The sequence below is a fragment of the Caloenas nicobarica genome, chromosome 1 (assembly GCF_036013445.1).
Source record: "Caloenas nicobarica isolate bCalNic1 chromosome 1, bCalNic1.hap1, whole genome shotgun sequence".
NCBI classification, from domain to species: Eukaryota; Metazoa; Chordata; class Aves; order Columbiformes; family Columbidae; genus Caloenas; species Caloenas nicobarica.
Window position 1 is genome coordinate 15279686 of NC_088245.1, and position 19321 is coordinate 15299006.

General features: G+C 44.1%; 1 protein-coding gene across 1 annotated transcript; it reads right to left on the reverse strand.

Annotated features, from left to right (window-relative positions):
- Positions 1 to 14550: 14550 nt before the first annotated feature.
- On the reverse strand, positions 14551 to 18831 carry SYPL1 (synaptophysin like 1). Its single transcript, XM_065657579.1, has 5 exons — positions 18763 to 18831; positions 17972 to 18090; positions 16633 to 16837; positions 15542 to 15730; positions 14551 to 14682 (listed from the first exon to the last, which is right to left on the reverse strand). The coding sequence occupies exons 1-5, from the start codon at positions 18829 to 18831 to the stop codon at positions 14551 to 14553; spliced, it is 714 nt and encodes a 237-aa protein (XP_065513651.1).
- Positions 18832 to 19321: the final 490 nt, after the last annotated feature.

Consider the following 19321-nt stretch of genomic DNA (forward strand, 5'->3'; position numbering starts at 1 on the left):
ATGGCCAGTGCTGATCTCCAGCTCCAACTAATTCTTCATCTTGGTCTTCACTGTAAGGTCTTATTTTGGCCATGCACAAAACTATTTTCTCTGCTCAGGATCTACAGAATCAAGGCATAACAAGGATTATTGGAGTATCAGCTCTTTGCAAAAACAGCACCATTTTCCTGACAGCTTCCCCTATTACTATTGATTTCCTCCCTGTGAAGCAATCAAGAAGGAACTCAGGTCTCACTGAGCTGAAGCACAGCAAGTCATTTATTTGGCCTGCCTTTGGTGGAGCAAAAGCACAGAAGACAACTGACTGACCCAGATGTACACTTACTGCATATTATATGAAACAAGATATGAAAAGATACTTTGAATATATGTAAAAGAAACATATATTGTCTCATACAATATAGCATATGATACTTATGCTGTGCAGTACAGCTTTAAATGCTAGGAACCTCATCTAACTGTTAAACCAGCTTTTGTGCTTTTTTCATTCAGAAGTGTCTTTGAGAACAGAGATTCAGTGTTGAAAACTGCCAATAGATGGACTGAGAGCAAGGATTAAGTGCAGGCTCTAGACAATGAAAGTATTTAAAGATTGGAACAATTAGCTAAGACTGTGAGGCTTTTCCACTATTTGAAGACTTCAGAAGTCAAGAACGGCTGCTGTGTGCTGTAGAGGGTCAGACTAGATGATGGGAACAGCCTCTTTAGTCATCAACAGCTCTGTTAGTCTGCATATAGTTACAAGGTGTGAACTTTGGTGCCATTTATTTTAGAGTGATGACACTGATGAGATTAGAAAAGGAAGAAGGGTGCCTGGTGGTTCAGGCAGAGTGGCTGAGGGCAGCAGTTCTGACCCCCAGCTGCCTGCTGTGCTATCGCGGTTTAACCCGAACTGGCATCAAAACCACAATAGCCACTCACTCACTCACCACCCCCACCAACAAATAGGGGAGAGAATTGAAAGGGAAGGGAGAAACTCGTGGATTGAGACAAACACAGTTTAATAAAATAACAAAATAACACTAATATACCACCACTACTACTAATATATATAAAATTGAAATAGAATATAAAATAAAAGATACTCAGTGCAACTCCTCATGAACTCTGTCCTCACTGAGCAGCCTGTTCTGGGAAGAGAGAACCCTGGTCCTGAACAGCCGATCCTGGGGGAAGGACAGAAAAGGCAGGAAGGCCCAGAGGCCGCTGCAAACCAGCAGGATGACAAAAGGCCAAAATAAAGAAACTCCTGAATGGAACTCAACCCAAACGGAGCAGAACCAGAATGAGTGTCTGTCTTCACAGCCAGAAAATCCGACTGTCCTTAAATATGAAGCATGATGCTAATGGCATGAAAAATTCTCATTGATCAGCCTGGATGTCATCAAGGTCTGCCCCATCCATGCCCCCATGTCCCAGCTGCCTCACACCTTTGGGCAGAGAGCTTAGAGACCTTGGGTCTCAGAAAACAACTAAGACAACAATAAGCTCTTGCATTCTCTTTGTTCCAACTCAAAGACACTGGCAGGTTACTTGAAAAAAAAAAAACCAAAAACCACAACCAAACAACATTAACTCTGTCCCAGGATGTTATCTTCTTGTTCTCAAACTAGGTACAAAGAATGACCATGCTAGCTATGAAAAAGAAAGGGCTTTAACTGCATGAAGAAAATTAACTTGCTTTCAAGTCAAACCAGCACATACACATTACACATTTGTTTTATCCAAAGTCTACAAAGATCAGTACGAGTTCTGCCACAGCTTTTGATTGTTGTGTCTCCACCTATTACGCACCTCTGAAGTGCTTTGAGACCTTTGGATTAACATTGCTCTGAAAAGTTCAAGAGTGATTATGAAAGAGCATGGGTCAGTTTTCCTGACTGGGTCTAGTCCTCCCAGTAGTTTATATGCGATCATATTGCTGGGGGTTTTTTGTGCTTTTCTTCAAAGTGAGTGTACTTTTAAAGCATAAATGCTCTGCTGTCATGTCACTACTATAAAAAGCACTTGCACTAAACATCAGAAGTCTGAGCTTCTGGCAATGTAACTTCATTTATATCAAGGAATGTAAAAGTGCTAATACTGTATTTGTTCGTGGTCTCCAAGAGAGCTACACCGGAGAACAGTTTGGGCTGCAGTGATGGAGAATGTCTGCCCAGGAGGCTGCCACTTCATGACTACTTGCTAGGAGCAGGAGTTGGGTCTTGGATCCCCTCAGACAAGGGTGTCAGACAAAGAGAACAATCCTCCTTTTCCTGAGCAAAGGATCTAACTGCTAGGTTGTTTTATGAGACCTAGATTGCAACACCATCATGGAAATAACATTTTGACAGTAAACAGCTACAACTGCATATTGCACACACCCCAAGTGATGAGTTGTTGGAGATCCCCAGCCACAACAGGCCCTTTGCAAGGCTCCAGCTGAAAGGCTGAACGAAGGCTCAGCACCCACTGGGCTTCACCCACACATGCCTTGTCTGAGCTAGTCTCTGCAAGCTCCCCGTGTATTCACTGGGGAGAAAAAGACACTTTAGGGGTGACTTATTGCAAAGCAGACATCTGTCTAGAATAGGTCAGATGAACTGTGCCCTAAAAGCAGCTCTTTCTGGCTGATTAAATCAGACATCAATGCCTATGCACCACACATGCAAAGGTAGATCAGCTGTGTCTCAGCTCAGCTTGTTCGGGGGAGGGCAGGTCTGTGCCCCAGCACCAGTGCTCAAGGAAGCCAAGCACAAGGTCAGCCCAGCTCTGCTGCTGCCTGCTCAGATCCCAGGTGGAGATGGGGCACCATCTTTGCTCTGCTGGATGTCCAAGGGCTGCAGGCTGCTTTGTGGGACCTGCCTTTGGGGTTGGTCGGCACCTGGAAGCATGTGATGAGAAGTGCTTCAGAGCAGCCAGGTAGAAGAGCACCAGCCTGGCCAGAAGATCAAAGACAAACATAATCTTCATTGAGTTTCTGCAGCAAGCTCCAAATGGTTGAGTCAAAGACATACTTGAAAGCAAAGTAAACCAATAGATCTTACTCTGAATGTCATCTGAGGATGCCACTGCTCTGTAGTTCTCTGGTACCAAGCTCCAGCTGCAGCAGATCAACGGATGCCCTGGGATTTGATTTAGAAGAAAGTTCCTCACTTAGCTTTCAGGGCTTGTAAAAAGCAGCTGGTGAATGACATGGCCAAGGCAAGGCTTGGTTCAGCCACGCAGTTGTGCCTGATTTTCAGTTCCTTCCCATGGATACTGACATGCAAACAGCAGCAGCATGTTTGTGCAGGACCTGCCTGGACTAGCCCCGCTGGGTCCAGCACAGCCTGCTCTGCCCGCGTGTCTGTCTGGGTTCACCCCACAACACCCTGCCTGCCAGTGAGCCACAACAGCCGGCTGCATTTTCAGAGGGGCTGCACGTATCCTGGTGCAAATGAACCCCAGGGAGCCCTGCAGGGCCGGTGCACATCCCTGCAGGCAGCAGAGCGGCTGTGCCTACGAGCTGCCAGATCTGCACACTTGGCAGAGCTCGGCACGGCGGCTGGCAGGGGCCAGGCAGGACAACATGTGCACGTGTGGCCACACGGGCTCTGGGGAAAGGAGAAGCATCAGCATCCCCTTCGCTGGCCCGATCCCAGCTTGCTCTAGCCATCTCTCCTCTCCTGTAATTACTAAAAGCAGTGGCAAAGAAGGGGGTCTCTGCCATCTGGTCGGTGAACTACTCAGCTGAAGGCTCTCACCAGGGCCCCTGGGCACTGCTGACTGAGAGGAGGGCGGCAAGCGATGCACTGCATTTCAGCCAGGGAAACTGAGGCACGGCCTTCCCGTCGGGAAGCACGACTGCGGCGTGTCCGACCGCCCCGGGCTCAGCCGTGCTCCTGCCGCGGGCGCAGCCGCCGCCGCGCCGCCGTGGCCCAGGGCCGCCCCAAGCGCAGCCGCGGGCTCCCCGGCGTCCTCCCCGCTCCCCCGCCCCGCGGCAGCCCCGGCCAGCGGAGCCCGGCGCTGCCGCGGCTGCAGCGGAGCAACGCTGACCCCCAGCGGCTCGGCAACCGGGGAATCGGGCCGAGGGGCCCTCATTTATTTATTAAATTATTAGTAGTATTATTTTTTTCCCCGGATCCAGGTTTGTGGATCCACCCATAGCCAGGCAGAGCGGCTTCCCGGGGGCCGCCAGCCCAGCGGCAGGAGGAGGGAAGGGGCCGGGGTGTGCTGGGGCCCGGAAAGGCAGGGAAAGGCGGAAAGAACAAGCAAATTTGAGAAAAACAAGGGAAAAAAAGCCAGGCCATCAAGGCATCATAACACTGTAGACATATCCCAAAAGACATTATGCCATTTGTGGGAAAATAATGGGAAACTGGTGAGGAGGATTGTAAACATGCTCAAGTGAAGTGTCAAAAGCCACATTTGTCATACCAATCCTTGTTTTAGCCTTATGTGTTGGACAAGTAGAACCTCGGTGTTTACATAACGTAGGCCTGTAATAGACTCAGAGACACCCTATTGAACATGCTTGAGATTCCCGCCCTGCTGTAGGAAAGACCAAGGCACAGAGAAAAACTACATCTGCGTGAATCCTCGATAAACAGGCAAAACCAGCAGGTTCATTGATCCTTTAGCAAGGACTGAGCTCTGCAGTGCCTGCGTCCCTGCTTGTGAACCTCTGCCTGGGGGCTGCTTTGGGGATCCCCTGACTGGCGAGGTAACCAAAATAAATTTACTCTTTGCATTTCATCCATGGTTTTATGGTTGTTCCCGCATCCTGCCTGTGCCAGCTCACGCACCATTATAGGATTAATTTTCTTGCAGAGCACACTGTGTCACTTCTGAAATGACCAAGTACCCTATTTTCCATTTTCTTTGAGCTTTTCCTTTTGCCAGACTTAGCTGAACCCCTTCCTTACTGCTTATATAAGACACTGAATGGAGCCTCCTGTAATTCGTCAACAAGTCTTCTGTATCTGTGCAGATCAGGTGCGACTAGCAGGCAGGGAAGGGTGCTCTGGCATTTCTCTACACGGCTATGGCCAGCAAAGCAATAAAAAATCATATCCAATCCTTTTTCACACTGAATTTCTTGAACACTCCTCCCTGCGATATCCAGCCTGACCATGTCTTCCCACTTCATGCAAGCAGTATTATCACATTATCTACAGAGGAGGCTGAGCTTTCCCCATTAACTGCCAGTAACCAGGGCTAACTATCTGATGTACTTGCTCTGGAACAGCCTTACACATGCAGCCTGCGGCAGAAGCATCTACGAGATCAGACACCCTCAAAATTGCAGGGGGAAAAAAAAAAAGCAGTTCAGAAGTTCGGAAAAGTGACACCATTTAAAGATATCAAAATGAGCAACAGTTTCTAATGCTGACCTTCCGTCAGAAAGTATTTCCTATTCCCTGTATTGAGTGACCGCAGTATTTGCTTGCTGTCAAAGATTAAAAGGCAAGGTTTAAAATCTAGATATGCAATCCCACCTTTTCATCTGCTACCCAGCTCTGAGAGTGTCTGAAGAAGGTGGACACCTTGGTCTGTCAATGACTGCCCCAAAACCCCCCGCGGGTGCCTGAGAACGCACTTCCAACCCTTACTAGAGAGACCAGAGTTCTGATAATGTCCAACAGCAGTATATCCAGCTCAGTGATAGACCAACCCCAGTGAGGAGTTTCCCCAACTAGTTGGCCTGATGCCAGGAGGTGTTTTGAGGTCCTACCTAGCCCCCCAGCTCTGGAGAGGAAAGAGGGAAGTGAGCAGAGCATCGATGCAACCCTCCCTGGCAGTTTGCGCTGGGTGGAGAGTCTCCGTGGGACAGCTGGCAGCTATAACCTGCTTTAGTGTTCCCTTCAGGACCAGAAAAGCTGCAGCAGTACCTTATAGCCTTTCATTCCTTCTCCACACCACAGCCGTGGTTGGTGTAAGGGAGCCAGCTCAGATGATCAACAAAGAACTCAAGTGACACATTTCAGGCTAATACTTCAGTGCTGTTCTGACAGGTAAGTCAGGACAAAGGTGGATGCTCCAAGGGATTTCCTTAAGCACATCCAGGGCTGAATCAATACTGTGTTCTTAAAGACGCCTGAAGAGATCCTGCCCCATCACTGAACCAGATGCCTTTCCCCTGAGATAAAAGAGCATGAACTTACCCGCTTAGCAAAATAAAGCAGCAGCCAGCCACAGGGTGCCTCCAGCCAGATCTTGGCTGCAATCGCTCTGCAGGCTCTTCTTGCATAGAAGATGTACTGTCATTTCAGCTTTGCTAGCTGTAGGTCAGAGCTTGTGGTTGCAATGACATGGTACCCCAAGGGATTAATCCTGAAGGGACTGATCCTTCACAGTCCTGCCCATTTTGGGCCAGCCGTGCTGATGCATGGCAGGTAAAACTCTGTCAATCCGTGCTGTCATATACTTGCTGTAGATCCATACGAGTAGCTGCACAGCACATAGGAGAACAGGCTCATGGTTCTTGAAGAGGAAGACAGACATCTTCCAAGATTCCAGCAGCCCTGCTCTATTTCCAGCCAAGTTGAAACCTCTGAAGTGCCCATATTGGCTACAAGTGAAAACAGCCAATCGGTAAAGTTCAGAATTAAATTAGTTCCTTGATTAAGAGCTGTCAGGGCCTCAGGAGAAGATGGGAATATGGCCCCTTTGTCTTTTCGCTTTAGCAAGGCTTTTCTCAGTTTCATTTCTTGGTCTCGCTTCATCCTAGAGCTGTTCTTCATGGAGCTGAATGCAAATCTCACAGCCTCCTGTGCCTGCCAGTCCTTTCTCATTACTTTTGATGCACAGTCTCTGTGGAAACTAAAAATAATCACCCTCATCTATAATCACCCTCATCTCTTCTACTGGTACATACTGTTTTCTTCTCCAACAGTAACCACTTGATCTACCTGCATTAATGATCTTCTGGGAAGAGACCCTAGCAGTACCATGCCCATTTCTGCATGAATCTTCTCCAGGGGTCCTGCTGGTGCTGTGCCTGGGGTTGTTGCTTGTACGCTCTCATGTCTTGTGTGCCATGGTCACCACTGGGAACTCCTGACAACCCTGAGTTCAGCTCTGAGCTTTTCCATCTTGAAGGACTGTATCTGTTTCTCTGCTTGGCACTCATTATTAGCATCCTGCATCCTTCTCTCTGCTGTTTCTGATCAGGCATATGTCTGCTGGCCAGCTCAACAAACACAATGCAGTGTTCTGTTGATTTGCAGGCTGTTTCCCAGGTGTAAACATAACTTGTTCCAGGAGCACTAGAAGTGTACCGTGTCAGTAAGGAGCCCAAAGACCACGCTGGCCCCTTTGATGGGGGAAGGCTCCGGACACACCATATTCCATGAAGCCCCTGTGTAAGAACAGTGCAATTTCAGTCTGAGGGCATCACAGCCTCCTTTTGCTGTGTTCAGACCAGGATGTTGCATGGTCAGAAAACAAGGTTTTTCGTTAGCTAGTCCATCTGTGTCCTTTGCAGTTTGCCCAGTCTTCTGTTTGTTTGCTGGACATGAAGCTTTATGTCACTGCAGGCAGTGGCCTCAACGAGCCACTAATTCCACCCAAATGATACTAACTGATCTAGCTGAAGATCTGAGCAGTAAGAGAAAAACCAAAAAAACCTCCAAGATCTTCCAGGCTACAGGCACATCTGCATGGAAGAAGAGGTATGTCATTTCAGCCCATAGGACCAGGGGTGATATAGAATAGATGCTCTCTAGTTAGTGTAGATCTTACGAAGTGAAACTTGAAGATACAGTTCCTGTATTACTGTGACTGTTGGGGGAGTGTCGTGGTTTGATTGCAGGGTGACAATAAAACCGTGGCAGATGTATTGTTAACCCTCTCTCCCCGCTTCCCACTAAGGACAGGCGATTGGGAGGGAAAGAAGGACAGAGAGAAGAGAGTTGGAAAAATTAAAAATGTTTTACTAATGCTACTAATAGAAATAGAGAAAATAATACAAAATATACAAAACCGATCTTGAAAGTCCCGGCAGCTGCTCCAGCAGATGTGGGGCCAGCACCCGAAGTCCTGGACTGGACTCTGCAGCCGACCGGAGCTGGATTCAGTCTGTCACTCGGCCTCAGTTCGCAGGGACAACTCGCAAGGTCCTCTCCCAATGTCGGCCATAAGGAAAAGGGACGAGATCCTCGTGATCTCCCACTTTTATATGAAGTATGACGTGAATGGGATGGAATACTTTAGTTGGTCAATTTTCAGTTCACCTCTTGCCTGCACATCTCGCGGGATGCATCATTATCAATGACCTTGCATTCCATTGCGATGTCTACCAAAACATGTACCTAACTTTCAGGAAAACTGCAGTTAGTAAGAGGACTTTAGCTGTCAGGGAAAAATTCACTAAAAGAGAAACTTGTTTTTAACAAAACCAGGACAGGGAGCAGCTAAAACATTTTGTGCTGATCGAGCCAGAGTAAAAGCAGAAAATAACTGCTATGATCTGAAAGCTGTGTTTTAAAAGAAAATACTAAGAAATTTGAAAAGGACTACAGTCTAGTGTCTCAAAAAAGCAACAACATAATACAGTATTTTCAATTCAGAAAAAGGGAAAGAAAAACTATGGAAGTAGAAAATGCCAGAATCTGGTAGAAGGATTAACATGCACAGTGCAGCCATTGGCACCATAGCAAAGGAGAGTTCCAAGGGAACCTGATCATATTAAATGTGAAGCTAACATTAGATGCTTGCAAAAGCTGATCAGGATGCAAAAATTAAAAATAGCTGCTGTATCTGCAGAAAGCAGTGAAGAATTAGATTTGAAATCACCTGAGGAAGATGATTTAGGGGGTGATATGTATAAATGGGAAAAGGTAAAGAAGCTGGGAACAGCAGCATGTGCAAGAACTGACAGATTACCATCCCAAGGCAGGGGATGCAGCAGGTAAAAGTGCTGCTGCTTTACATGAAATGACCCTGGGCATCTGGGACAAGGTAGCTACTGATCTTGGGCCACAGAAAGCTAGCACAGCTGTGGACTAGAGCATGGTCCTTTTAGAGACTACTTCAAACTTTGAATTGAGTTGAAATAAAATGTGCAAATAGATTAGAGCTTGTGCTAACACCAGCTTTAACTCAGTTTGTGACTAAAGGAGCAGTATACAGCCTCCTCCATCACTGAATTAAGTCAAATTTACAAGCAGGCAAGTAAGAAGAAAATGAGGCTGGCAGCACTAACTTGAAGCCACAAGCCAAGAAAAGAGAGAACACGTTTTATGAATAAATGAGTTGCTCAAATATCGGCAGGATATATTAGCAAGTACAAACCATCCATTGCTGATGGGGCACCAGTACCTGCAGCCCTCCTGGCAGTGACAGCAATCAATCAGGTTCCTTGAACAGAGAAAGGATTATGAGAATCAGCTGCTCAAATACAGCCCAACTATTTGCAAGGAGTGCTGGTGAGCATCTGTAGGAGGGCAGCATTATTAAAGGTACACCTGGATTCACTTGACATGCCAGAAGAAAAGGCAATTCTGTGTTTGAGTCAGGCTCTAAAATATGGCTCTGAATAGCTGTTGCTGGCACATGCAGCCTTGATCTTAACCTTGAAAGAAACTGCCTCATTCACTAGTATTCAAGAGGGGGGGATGCACTCCTACCCTGTAGCATTCTTTTGAGTAATTTCATTATTCAGGTTAATATTTAAAAGCGACTTAGCAGCAAAAATTGGCCTCTGTGACAACAACTTTGCTTTAGGCTATACAGCAAATCTGCTAGGAACAAACATGTCCTAAATACTACCACAAGAATAAAAGTAGATGATCCAGGATGATCCAAAATGACTGATGTGCAGTCGTGGCTTGCTCGAGAGTTAGGCATTTTTGGAAGCATCAGGGATTATCTTTAGACAGCTCCCCAATAGTTTTCAGCAGGGCAGGCAGCCAAACCAGCATGGTGCAGCACAGCATGGCCAGGTTCCCCAGCATGATGGTCTGCTCGGTTCTAGAGGAAAATAAAAAGTCTGTAGCTACCCTGTATCCTTGATCAGGTGATGAGCCCGTGGTCTTACAGCTCTTCACAGCGAGAAGGCACCATCCTCTTTCTTACCTTCAGAGAGCTACACACCTGCACCCTGCACTGCAAGTAACAGGAGTGTCCAAGCAGAGCCAGAGCCCTGATGAATTCACTGCACATCACAGAACACTGCTCAGCTCCACTACAATATAAGCACTAATACTGCTGGGCTGGCAGCTGGCATTTCAGTGTCCTGGCTCCAGCCTGTGTTTGAGATGAGTTTGCTCACTGGGGTGACAGTGGCCATAGTGATATAGATCTGAGTAACTCCATTCCGCACCATCTGCACCGTGCACTGGTCTCTGGAGATCTGACATTCTCAGATGTCTCTTGGGCTCGAGTCCCTGTGGCTTTTCCCGCAGGTTGCCTGTAAGTTCTGAGCCACAACAAACACCACGCTAGCTCCCGTGCTGGGGACTCTTCTGGGAGTTAACACACACATTTCAGATCACTAGTCACCACAGATTACTTGGTTTCTTAAATACCTCCTAATGCGGATGGTTTCTATTCTCTACCATCAAATTCCCTATTGCTGTCCCATACTGATCCCTCAGCTCCATTTTCCCTTACTGCCACCATCCAGCCTTTCTTCTTGCCGTCGGTTTCTGATCACAAATCCTCTCTCTAGTATCACACCATACATCATACTTCATTTCGCTCGCTAGAGCTACATAACTCCGGCCTGCTACCAGAAGAATTCACACTGTGTGAGAGGATTTTTATGAGCTTGCTCCGCGGAGGGCTGCAAGAGAGATTGCTGCCAGCTGAGGATCTCTTACATGTAGAGACCTGGCAGATTTCCAGGCCCTTTGTTCCCTCACTACAGAGGGATCAAGCACACTGAATGTCCTGATAACAATGGTGATTCTTGCACAGTCATGATAAAGCTGGTAAATCAGTCAAAGAGAGGTGGGTTTTTTTCCTCCACCCCACCCCTCCATGAGCGAACAAGACTGAGTAGTGCCAGGACAAATGTGATGTCAATTCAAAGGCAAAGGCTGCTCAGCCCTTTGTGGGTGTCCAGGGTAAATGAGAGCAGCTGCTTGCTCCTGCTGCACCATGCTTTCCATTCTGTCTCAGCTGCAGGACGCTGGCAGACATCAAAGCCAGCAGAACTGAGCATCAGTCCCTCCCCCTTGTGAAGAAAAAATAAGTCTTATCCTAATGAGGCAGAAGGGGACATCTGTTTATTTTTCCCTTTTAGAAGTCTTGTTTGCTGTGGACTACACACCACACTCACCTTATCCTGCAGAGCCAGGACACTGTTAACATTTAGTGGTTTAGAACACACATGTGCAGCTTGAATCTCTACAAAACAATCACATCTCCGTTGATCTGTATTTTACCAGCTGTAGTCCTGCCTGCCATGTTTGGTCTCCCTGTCTTCCAAAGGAAAGCACTCTGGGGACAGGACACACTTGTTTAATCTACGAATCACACAAGACAAAGCTTCAGCCCTGTGGAAAACCAGAATGTCTCTTTATTAAGCACATATGAAATTTAAGTTTTTGTTGAAACAATCATAGTGTGCTAAGCCCTCCAACTTGTTTCAGTTGCTGGCTAAACCTTAGCCACCAATGAGGCATATACTAATCTAATCCATTCTGTTCCCATGTATGCAAAAATACACAAAATTGCCATTTTTTAACTAAGCCATTCCAATGGCTAACAGGGCTATTTGTGACAAACTCAGTTTGCCATAGAACTAGAGCTTCAGGTGGTAGATAAGCACATAATAGACAAGAGCACAGTGTTGTTAAAAATATTGAAGATTAATTAAAAAAATATTTTAGCCATATCATGTGTAACCTTAAATTCCAAAGAATTATGAGATTGAAAAACTTTATCTATAATTAGCAGGGTTTTTTTTTTTTTTGGCAATATGAAAACTCATAGAAGTTTTGGATTTTAGTATGAAATAGATATTTAAAATAGGTATGCACAATAATGCAAACAGGGAACCTCTGGCTAACAGAAAAAAAAAAAACCACAGAGGCAAACAATGATCTATCAGGTGTTAGAGGAAAGAAAAAAAACACAACATTACTAAGAAGGGACCTCTGAAAAAAACCCTTGGTTCTACCTCTTGCTCAAAGCAGTGCTAACTTTGATCAGGTGACAAATACTAATTTGCCTCACATCTAGTGTTGAAATTTAAAATATAGTAATAGAATTACCAAAACATCTAAATATTGATCTTTATAGTAACCTTGTACTAGTGATCCTGTTATAGCTCACCATGATGAAATAGCACAGAGCTTATCTCAGGTGTCTGTAATTCTGCAAGAGTAAGAACAGAGAAGATCCAATAGTTTTGGTTAAAAACAAACAAAAGAGTTATGTGCAGCAATTTTTTTTTAAACTCTTCTCTGTCCCTCTCTTCCCAACTATTTATAGTGGTATCGATATGTTACAAAACAAGCCATCTGTGGCAACTGCCAGTTCAGAGCAGCATTAGGTAATAAATTAACTGACCTCAAAGAGGAATGAGGATTTAAAGTTTAAAGTTAGTATGTGGAACGTGGAACTGATGCAAGCAAAGAGGTCAGAAAGGACACAAAAGTCACAGCAGGGAGAACAGTTGAGAGGCAGAACAGTCTGCACAAGAGCACTTCAAAATAACACTTCCTTATATTGATAGTCAACCACCCAACTCAATACTTTAAATCTCAATCAAAGCTCCGCATCCCATGTTAGCTAGCACCAAAGCTCTGTAATCACTGTGTGCACAGCCTTTCCACAAGAGTTGCACTACATTTATAGCTCAATGCAGTTGTTCTGGGTAGGGCCTGGTAGAAGAGATGAAAGATCACACTCATCTTTCAAACCCTAAGCCCCAGTCTTTTCCTGCTGAGAGTTGCCTCCTGGGTTGCAGAAGGTCCAGGACACAGAAAGAAGGTCCTGAGAAGACTACATAATGATTTAGTGCCATACTTTTGATGCAAGAGTTAAAACCAAGTACTGCTTTTATCTTCCCTCAAGAGGCCTTTGTAAGGTGGGGTAATACTTGGTACTTGAGTGACCACTGAGAAAAGGACCAGGCTGTTCTCTGGTGGCAGTAACACAGCTTGTGTTGTTGAACAGGGAACGGCAGACGCTCTTGGCTTTCAAATCCCTCGTCCAGGAATGGGGAAGAAACAGAAGACCATACTCTGGGTATCTGAGTGTTGCACTTCTTACCTCTTCCAAAAGGAAATTCAAATGACATTTTGGGTAGATATAAGTAATACACCCCATTAGCATCACCCCCACGGGCTGACAGAAGGAACTGCAGGGCAGCACCTGGCAGCTCTAGTCCGCAGGGCTGATAGACCGTCCTCTACAAAAACCTCAAGCCATCAGTGTAAAAAACAAACATAACACCGAAAAACAACTTTCTGTAGCACAGATAACTCATTCAGCTAGCAAGGTCAGCAATAGCTAAAGCCATGTCCCAAAAGCTACAAAGCTAATATGTTTGCATTGCTGTTAGAGCAGTAAGGACTCAAGCCACATTCTTTCAGCAACAGTCATTTTATTATGCTCTTTGGAGTGGAAGTTTACTATAAGAAATTCAGTAGCTCTGGCACACTGAATAGTAGTGAGTACATCGCACAGACCCTAATTATGTCCCTTTTAATCCTAAACATTTTTTCAGATCATTTTTCATTTAAACTGTTTATTAGATTTGTGAAAACAAACATTTTCTGAGCACTACAGGGAGCCAGATATCTTAAGAGGTCCACATGAGAAGAATCAAATACTGCTCCCATTGAGTAAGCTGAACGACATCAATGAGGAATTAGGACAGAACTGGAGATGTCTGAATATGACTTTCACACACAAGCACTGTTCATACACCTCAAAAAAAAAATCCACAGAAGCCCAGACACTAATAGTTAGAATCTCTCAGCTTTGATTTCTACATACTTTTTTTTAAAGCGTTTAAGTAATCAATTGCATACGTATACACACTTATCTTTGCTAAATGAGTTCAGAGATTGTCCTGAGGCATTACATGGGACATTATTCCTGTATTTAATATGCTTTTCCTATCAGCAGATTTGATACAGTAATCTGAATAGAATATCTGGAAACAACATATGATGTTGGCAACTCTCTCAGAGCTATGAGTTTTACTCAGATGGCTTTTACAAGGTATCAGTGACAGGAAGAAACTGAATTCTATTTTGACATTTACATTGCATTTTTCAGCCAAACCTTGTTAGAACTACAGAAGTTGCAGTAATAACTCAAATGCAATTGCTTCTCACTCATTCCTCCTGTAAGGCTAACTTAACAACCTGAAAGGGTCAGGATACAGATAACCTCAACATTTTGCTCTTCAAAAACTGTAATTAAAAGCTGGACAGCTTTGAAAGGCATGATGTATTTCAAGATAATTAAACACTTCAAATGGAATATCCAAGACCTTGTATCAAACCATAGTACGAACCAGCAGTTTGTACCAAGTATTATCAGTTATTATTGAAATAAATCCTGATGGCTCCGTGCTCTTGGCAGTGTGATGTAAAAGTGAAAGTACTTCAAAATGTCACCTTGTTTTTATATTCCTCTTTGAGCTGAATACACTCCTGTAATTTGAGAAATTCTGTTTGATCGGTTGTGCAAGTTGGTGTCCTTGTATACAAACCAAACATTTCCTCCCCATAAAACCATATTAAGCAAGCCAAACACCTGTAGGTAAAGAAGAAAAAACACAACACACACACTTTTTTAAAGCCAGACCAAACCACAACAGAATACGATTTCAAGGCAAGTCAGAAACAACTGCTATCTTTGGCATCCCTTTAGTATGGACAACATGTTTCCACATGCTTTAGAATATTACAAGCTGTTTTAAACAGACTTCTTTGGAAATCAGATAGTCAATTTACACTGTCCTTTGATGGGATTATACAAATTCTTCTTGGTCACTTAGCACTTCTGCATATGCACATCCAGAGCACATGCTTAATTATTACTGTGCTAATGAATAACGGCCAGAGTTTTGAAGAGTAGGACTCAGTAGAAAGCTCATACAACAAGCCTCATTTGCTCTGCTGTGAATAGTTTTTTTTTCAATGAACACAAGCTTTATATCATTGTATTACAAGGAACCTCTATTTGATGTGTAGAAATGCTCACAGTGGATTAAAAAGCTAGGTTCTGCATCAAAAGGTAGAGCAGTAAGCACAGTGTTTCCTCCTTACTTATATCAATGAACCACTTGGGTGGCTCAGTAACATATTTTAAGGTGCTCTCTGTTAGAGGCAGAAATAACACGGAGACTCAAATGTGTCTGGAAATACTGCATCCAACAGCTTTAGAGACAGATCCTACAAGTTGTTTCTCTTCATTTTTAAGGAAACAAGTTTACTTTTAAAGAAAAAAAAACCTGATCAGTGTTTTACCACAGTATTAACGGGCCCGAATGACTGATAAGCCATAAAGCAATCTTAAAGCAACACATGCAATCAGTAGAACAGGGCTTTCAGGTGCCATTGGCTACTTTCTGACACATTTATTGTACCCTTATGGCAGAAGATACACATACCACAGACACATTCAGAGTTCTCATACTGGTCACAGAAGCAAAGCGACAAGTTGTTCCTGGTGCTTTGCAAGCTTCAATTCCTGCAATAACGCTGGCCCCTGTGGACATTTTGATGTCAGCAAGTGCCTTTGCCCAAGCAAAAGTACTGACCAGCCACAGAAAGGCTGTTATGGCAGTGATAGCCAAGTCCTGCGGAAGAGAAGTACGCATTGTTAGGTTAAAAAAAATTTTCATGAATGTACATGAAAGAGTAAGGCAGAGACAGAATCAATTATATCACCAAAATAACTGCATCAGTGCTAATGATCACAAGCAAACCTAGCCATTAACAATGCTATAATTACAACAAGTTATAATCTGTGTGGCTAATCAGCTACGAAACTGTGTATGCCTTTTGCATCTATCCAGTATAAGCAATATTATCCTTTGTAAGAAATTAGTTTGTAGAAATCAGACGCCTAGCACTTATGTTATAAAAATTTAAGTCAAAGTTTAGTAAAGTGGGGGTGGCAGGGGGGAAGGAGTGCAGGGGATTTAAGTCCGGATGGCTGATAGTGACCTTTCAAGCCAAATTTTAGCCTAAGTCTGTTTCTGGGCATGCTCTGAAATGTCTCATTTTGAGGAACAAGGCTTTGGTATTTAAGGTGACCAAAATTTACAACATAACCATTTCCCTCGGCTAATTGCATGTGCATGCACATGCTTTACACACAGAAAATTCCCAGAGAGTAACAGAGGAGGCTCCACCTATCGAACAATTGTATATTGTATATAATTGTATAGAATTCAAATACCCTGTACAAAGGAGAAGTTGCAATGAAGACACTGTTCACCTGAAAAGGTGAAACTTCATTCCACTCTTTGCTTCAATAACTGCATAAGGTATGATGCCATGGATGTTCAGGGACTTGGGGTCCCTTTTTCTGTTTGAGTGCTGTAGTCGCTAGTCTGAGAGATTTGTGTTCATGGTACAACTGGCTTTTGGAACTACTGAATATTCATGAGTTTTTCCGACATTTTTGTGTTAGCAGTATTTCTCATATCTTTGCTGTTTCAAGGGCAAAACATTACAATATCTTAGTGTTACTTACAGTTAGTGGAAACTTGCTGTTTTGCTGATACACATGCTTATATCCAATATATACCACAAGGGCAGCCATACAGTAGAGGAATGCCAACACTGCAAGTGTAATAAAGAACTGTACAGAAGAGGAGAAGTTGCCCACGAGATAGACGTCAGTCCAAGTACCACCACAGCGTTTTGGGTCTGGTGCACTGAATACAACAGTATTCAACCTGCAAAGATTATGTCTTTCATGTAGTTAGATTTTACTCTGCAGTGGAATCTTCGTGTAGTTATGCTTCACAATAACAGTTCTTTAGCATTCTCGTTGTGTAAGTTTACTCAAAAAGACAATTCGTGTTTGCATAATGTATCAGTTATACAATGCAAAGATTTGTCAAGATTATCTGAAGATCGTTCCCCATCCTTCTTTGAGATACACAGTAGAAAATTCAGGAGAAGAATCTTTAATCTTATGTTTAGAGGCACTGAAAAAAGAAACTCCGATTTGGAAGCAGACTTAACAACAATATTTTGGAGACTGGCAGTTAAATGAAGGGATCAGGACTTAAAAGGCACCGAGTTGTATTACAGAAAATGCAAGAACTGAGCCTTGAAGCACAGAAGTTTAACAAAACCTGTGATCAGCACAGAATCAGTTCATATTTCTAGTCTCTCCTCCAAGTGTTGTTACAACACTGGGTCTTGTGACCAAATTACAGGCTTCTATAGTAGTTTTTATTCTCTGGCCTCTGAATCCATTTCTATACTTACACCTATGCTTACCAAACACATACAGAACTTCAACTCCACACTTGTAACTGTGCAGTTGTGATAACAAAGACAAAGCTTTCCTCCTCGTGCTCCGGGCAAGGAGCTGGCCTCTACAAGAGCACTACAGTGACAGTGGAATATATAGTCTTTACATACTCAACAGTCTCACCAAGATCATAATCAAATAAACTGAAAAGTATTTTCCATTCAGTCTTCAAAAAAGATAATCTGGGCCTCCAAAGCAATTACAAATTGATAACGACATAGACTGTTAAAATTAATTGTATTATTTTGCTTATTAACTACCTTCTGTTCATACACTGCTAGGACAGAGCCTAAGGTAGAGTGATAGAAAGCAGTAATATAGCCTATTGCCTTTTCTACCTACTTCTTTTTATAGGCCACTGACAACAACAATGCTTTGAACAATTACAACTAAATATTTATTTATTGCTACTACAGAGCAAGCTACAAGTTTCACATGTTCATTCAGATATATGCAGTAAGTACATATTCATAGAGACACAGATTGGGAAGAAAAGCGAATAAGAAATACTTAGTGTATGAGTGACAAGTGAAGAGCTAATACTTACCTGAATGGATAAGCAAAAGCAGCTGTAATTGTTTTGTTTACCACATCTTTGCAGGAAACTAGAAGGGTAGTTTCACCTTGAAAGCCTCCACATGTGGCAAAAGCAAAGATGGAAAAAATCTGTCGGAATTGATACATAGACATATTTGTACACACCACTAGAGCTCAAAGGAAACGAGTTCAACATTTTAGCTGAAACAGCTAATGAAAGCAAGAAATAGGCACTAACTCTGATGAATATGAAAGTGATGAAAGTGTTGAGTTTCTATAATCCAAAACACGTGAGCAACACCACTAACAAAAGCCAATTTAAAAGTATTTTTTGTTTGTTTGTAATGCTAAAAGCCATCACAGTACCTCTTGTAGTTGGTAAAGGAAGTATTTTTCGGAGTCTCAGACATCCGCAACAGTATACTTAGAGTAGCTAGAAGCTACATGCTCAGAGTATCACACATCAGCTTGACTCTCTGAGTAGCTCTTGTTTTTCCTTTGGTCCCTAACAAAATCCTAAACAGAACACACAGCAGCACAAGCTGCTCAGCAAAGCTTGTAACGAACACATAGATATTACGTATCTGCAGGACTGTTTTCTTTCCTCCCAGCCAGAGGACCAGGCTGAGGAGCAGCTCTGCGTTGAACATCTACCACCAGTGACGTGAGGCAGGGAGCGGGCAGCCCACGAGCACACACCTCTGCAGCCCTACCCAGCCAGGGCACAGGAGCAAAGCCAAGCCTGGGAAAGAAGGAGAAACAGCCCCACAAGGAGAACAAGGCCTTCCCAGCCCTACTCACCCACTCAAGGACCTTAATGAAACCCAAGGGCTCCATGAGCAAGCCAAAGTCCACCCTCAATGGAGCCATTCTGGGAGACACCAGAGCAACCTGCAGAGATCCACCAACCCACAGATGCAGCCCTCCGCAGACACGTCCCTATAGGGCCAGCCCCTGCGCTCCTCCCTGCCACGCCCACCACATACATTGGGGATGGCCCCACCCATGGTTACCTCGCACTGGGGTTCCTCAGCCCCAAATCAGAGGCCAGGCCCCAGGTGTGTGGGGTAGGTGCTACTGCCATGGAGGACCTTGTCTGTGGGCCAGGGAAATGGATGATGAGCCAGCTGAGAGTTTGTGGGCTAGGATTAGAGAGAGGGCAGACCAACATGGGTGATGCTAGTGCGGCTGCCTACTACAAACTACCTGATCAAGAAGAAGTAGAGGAGACCTTCTTCAGATAACCAGAAAGTGGTCCTGCTCCTCAAGGGGACCTTTAAGTACCTACTGGAACGGCAACATGGCAGGTCACAAGCAATCCGGGTGGTTTCTGGAGGGTAGTGATGAAAAGCTTCTCATG

Bases quoted from the DNA above. Each gene is read 5' to 3' on its own strand.
- SYPL1 (XM_065657579.1), bottom strand. From the start codon at position 18,831: ATGGCTCCATTGAGGGTGGACTTTGGCTTGCTCATGGAGCCCTTGGGT. The intron at 18,091-18,762 runs GTGAGTAGGGCT...CAATTCCGACAG, and splicing joins TCATTAAGGTCCTTGAGTGG to ATTTTTTCCATCTTTGCTTT. The intron at 14,683-15,541 runs GTATGTGTATCT...CTTTACCTACAG, and splicing joins GAACTCTGAATGTGTCTGTG to GTGTTTGGCTTGCTTAATAT.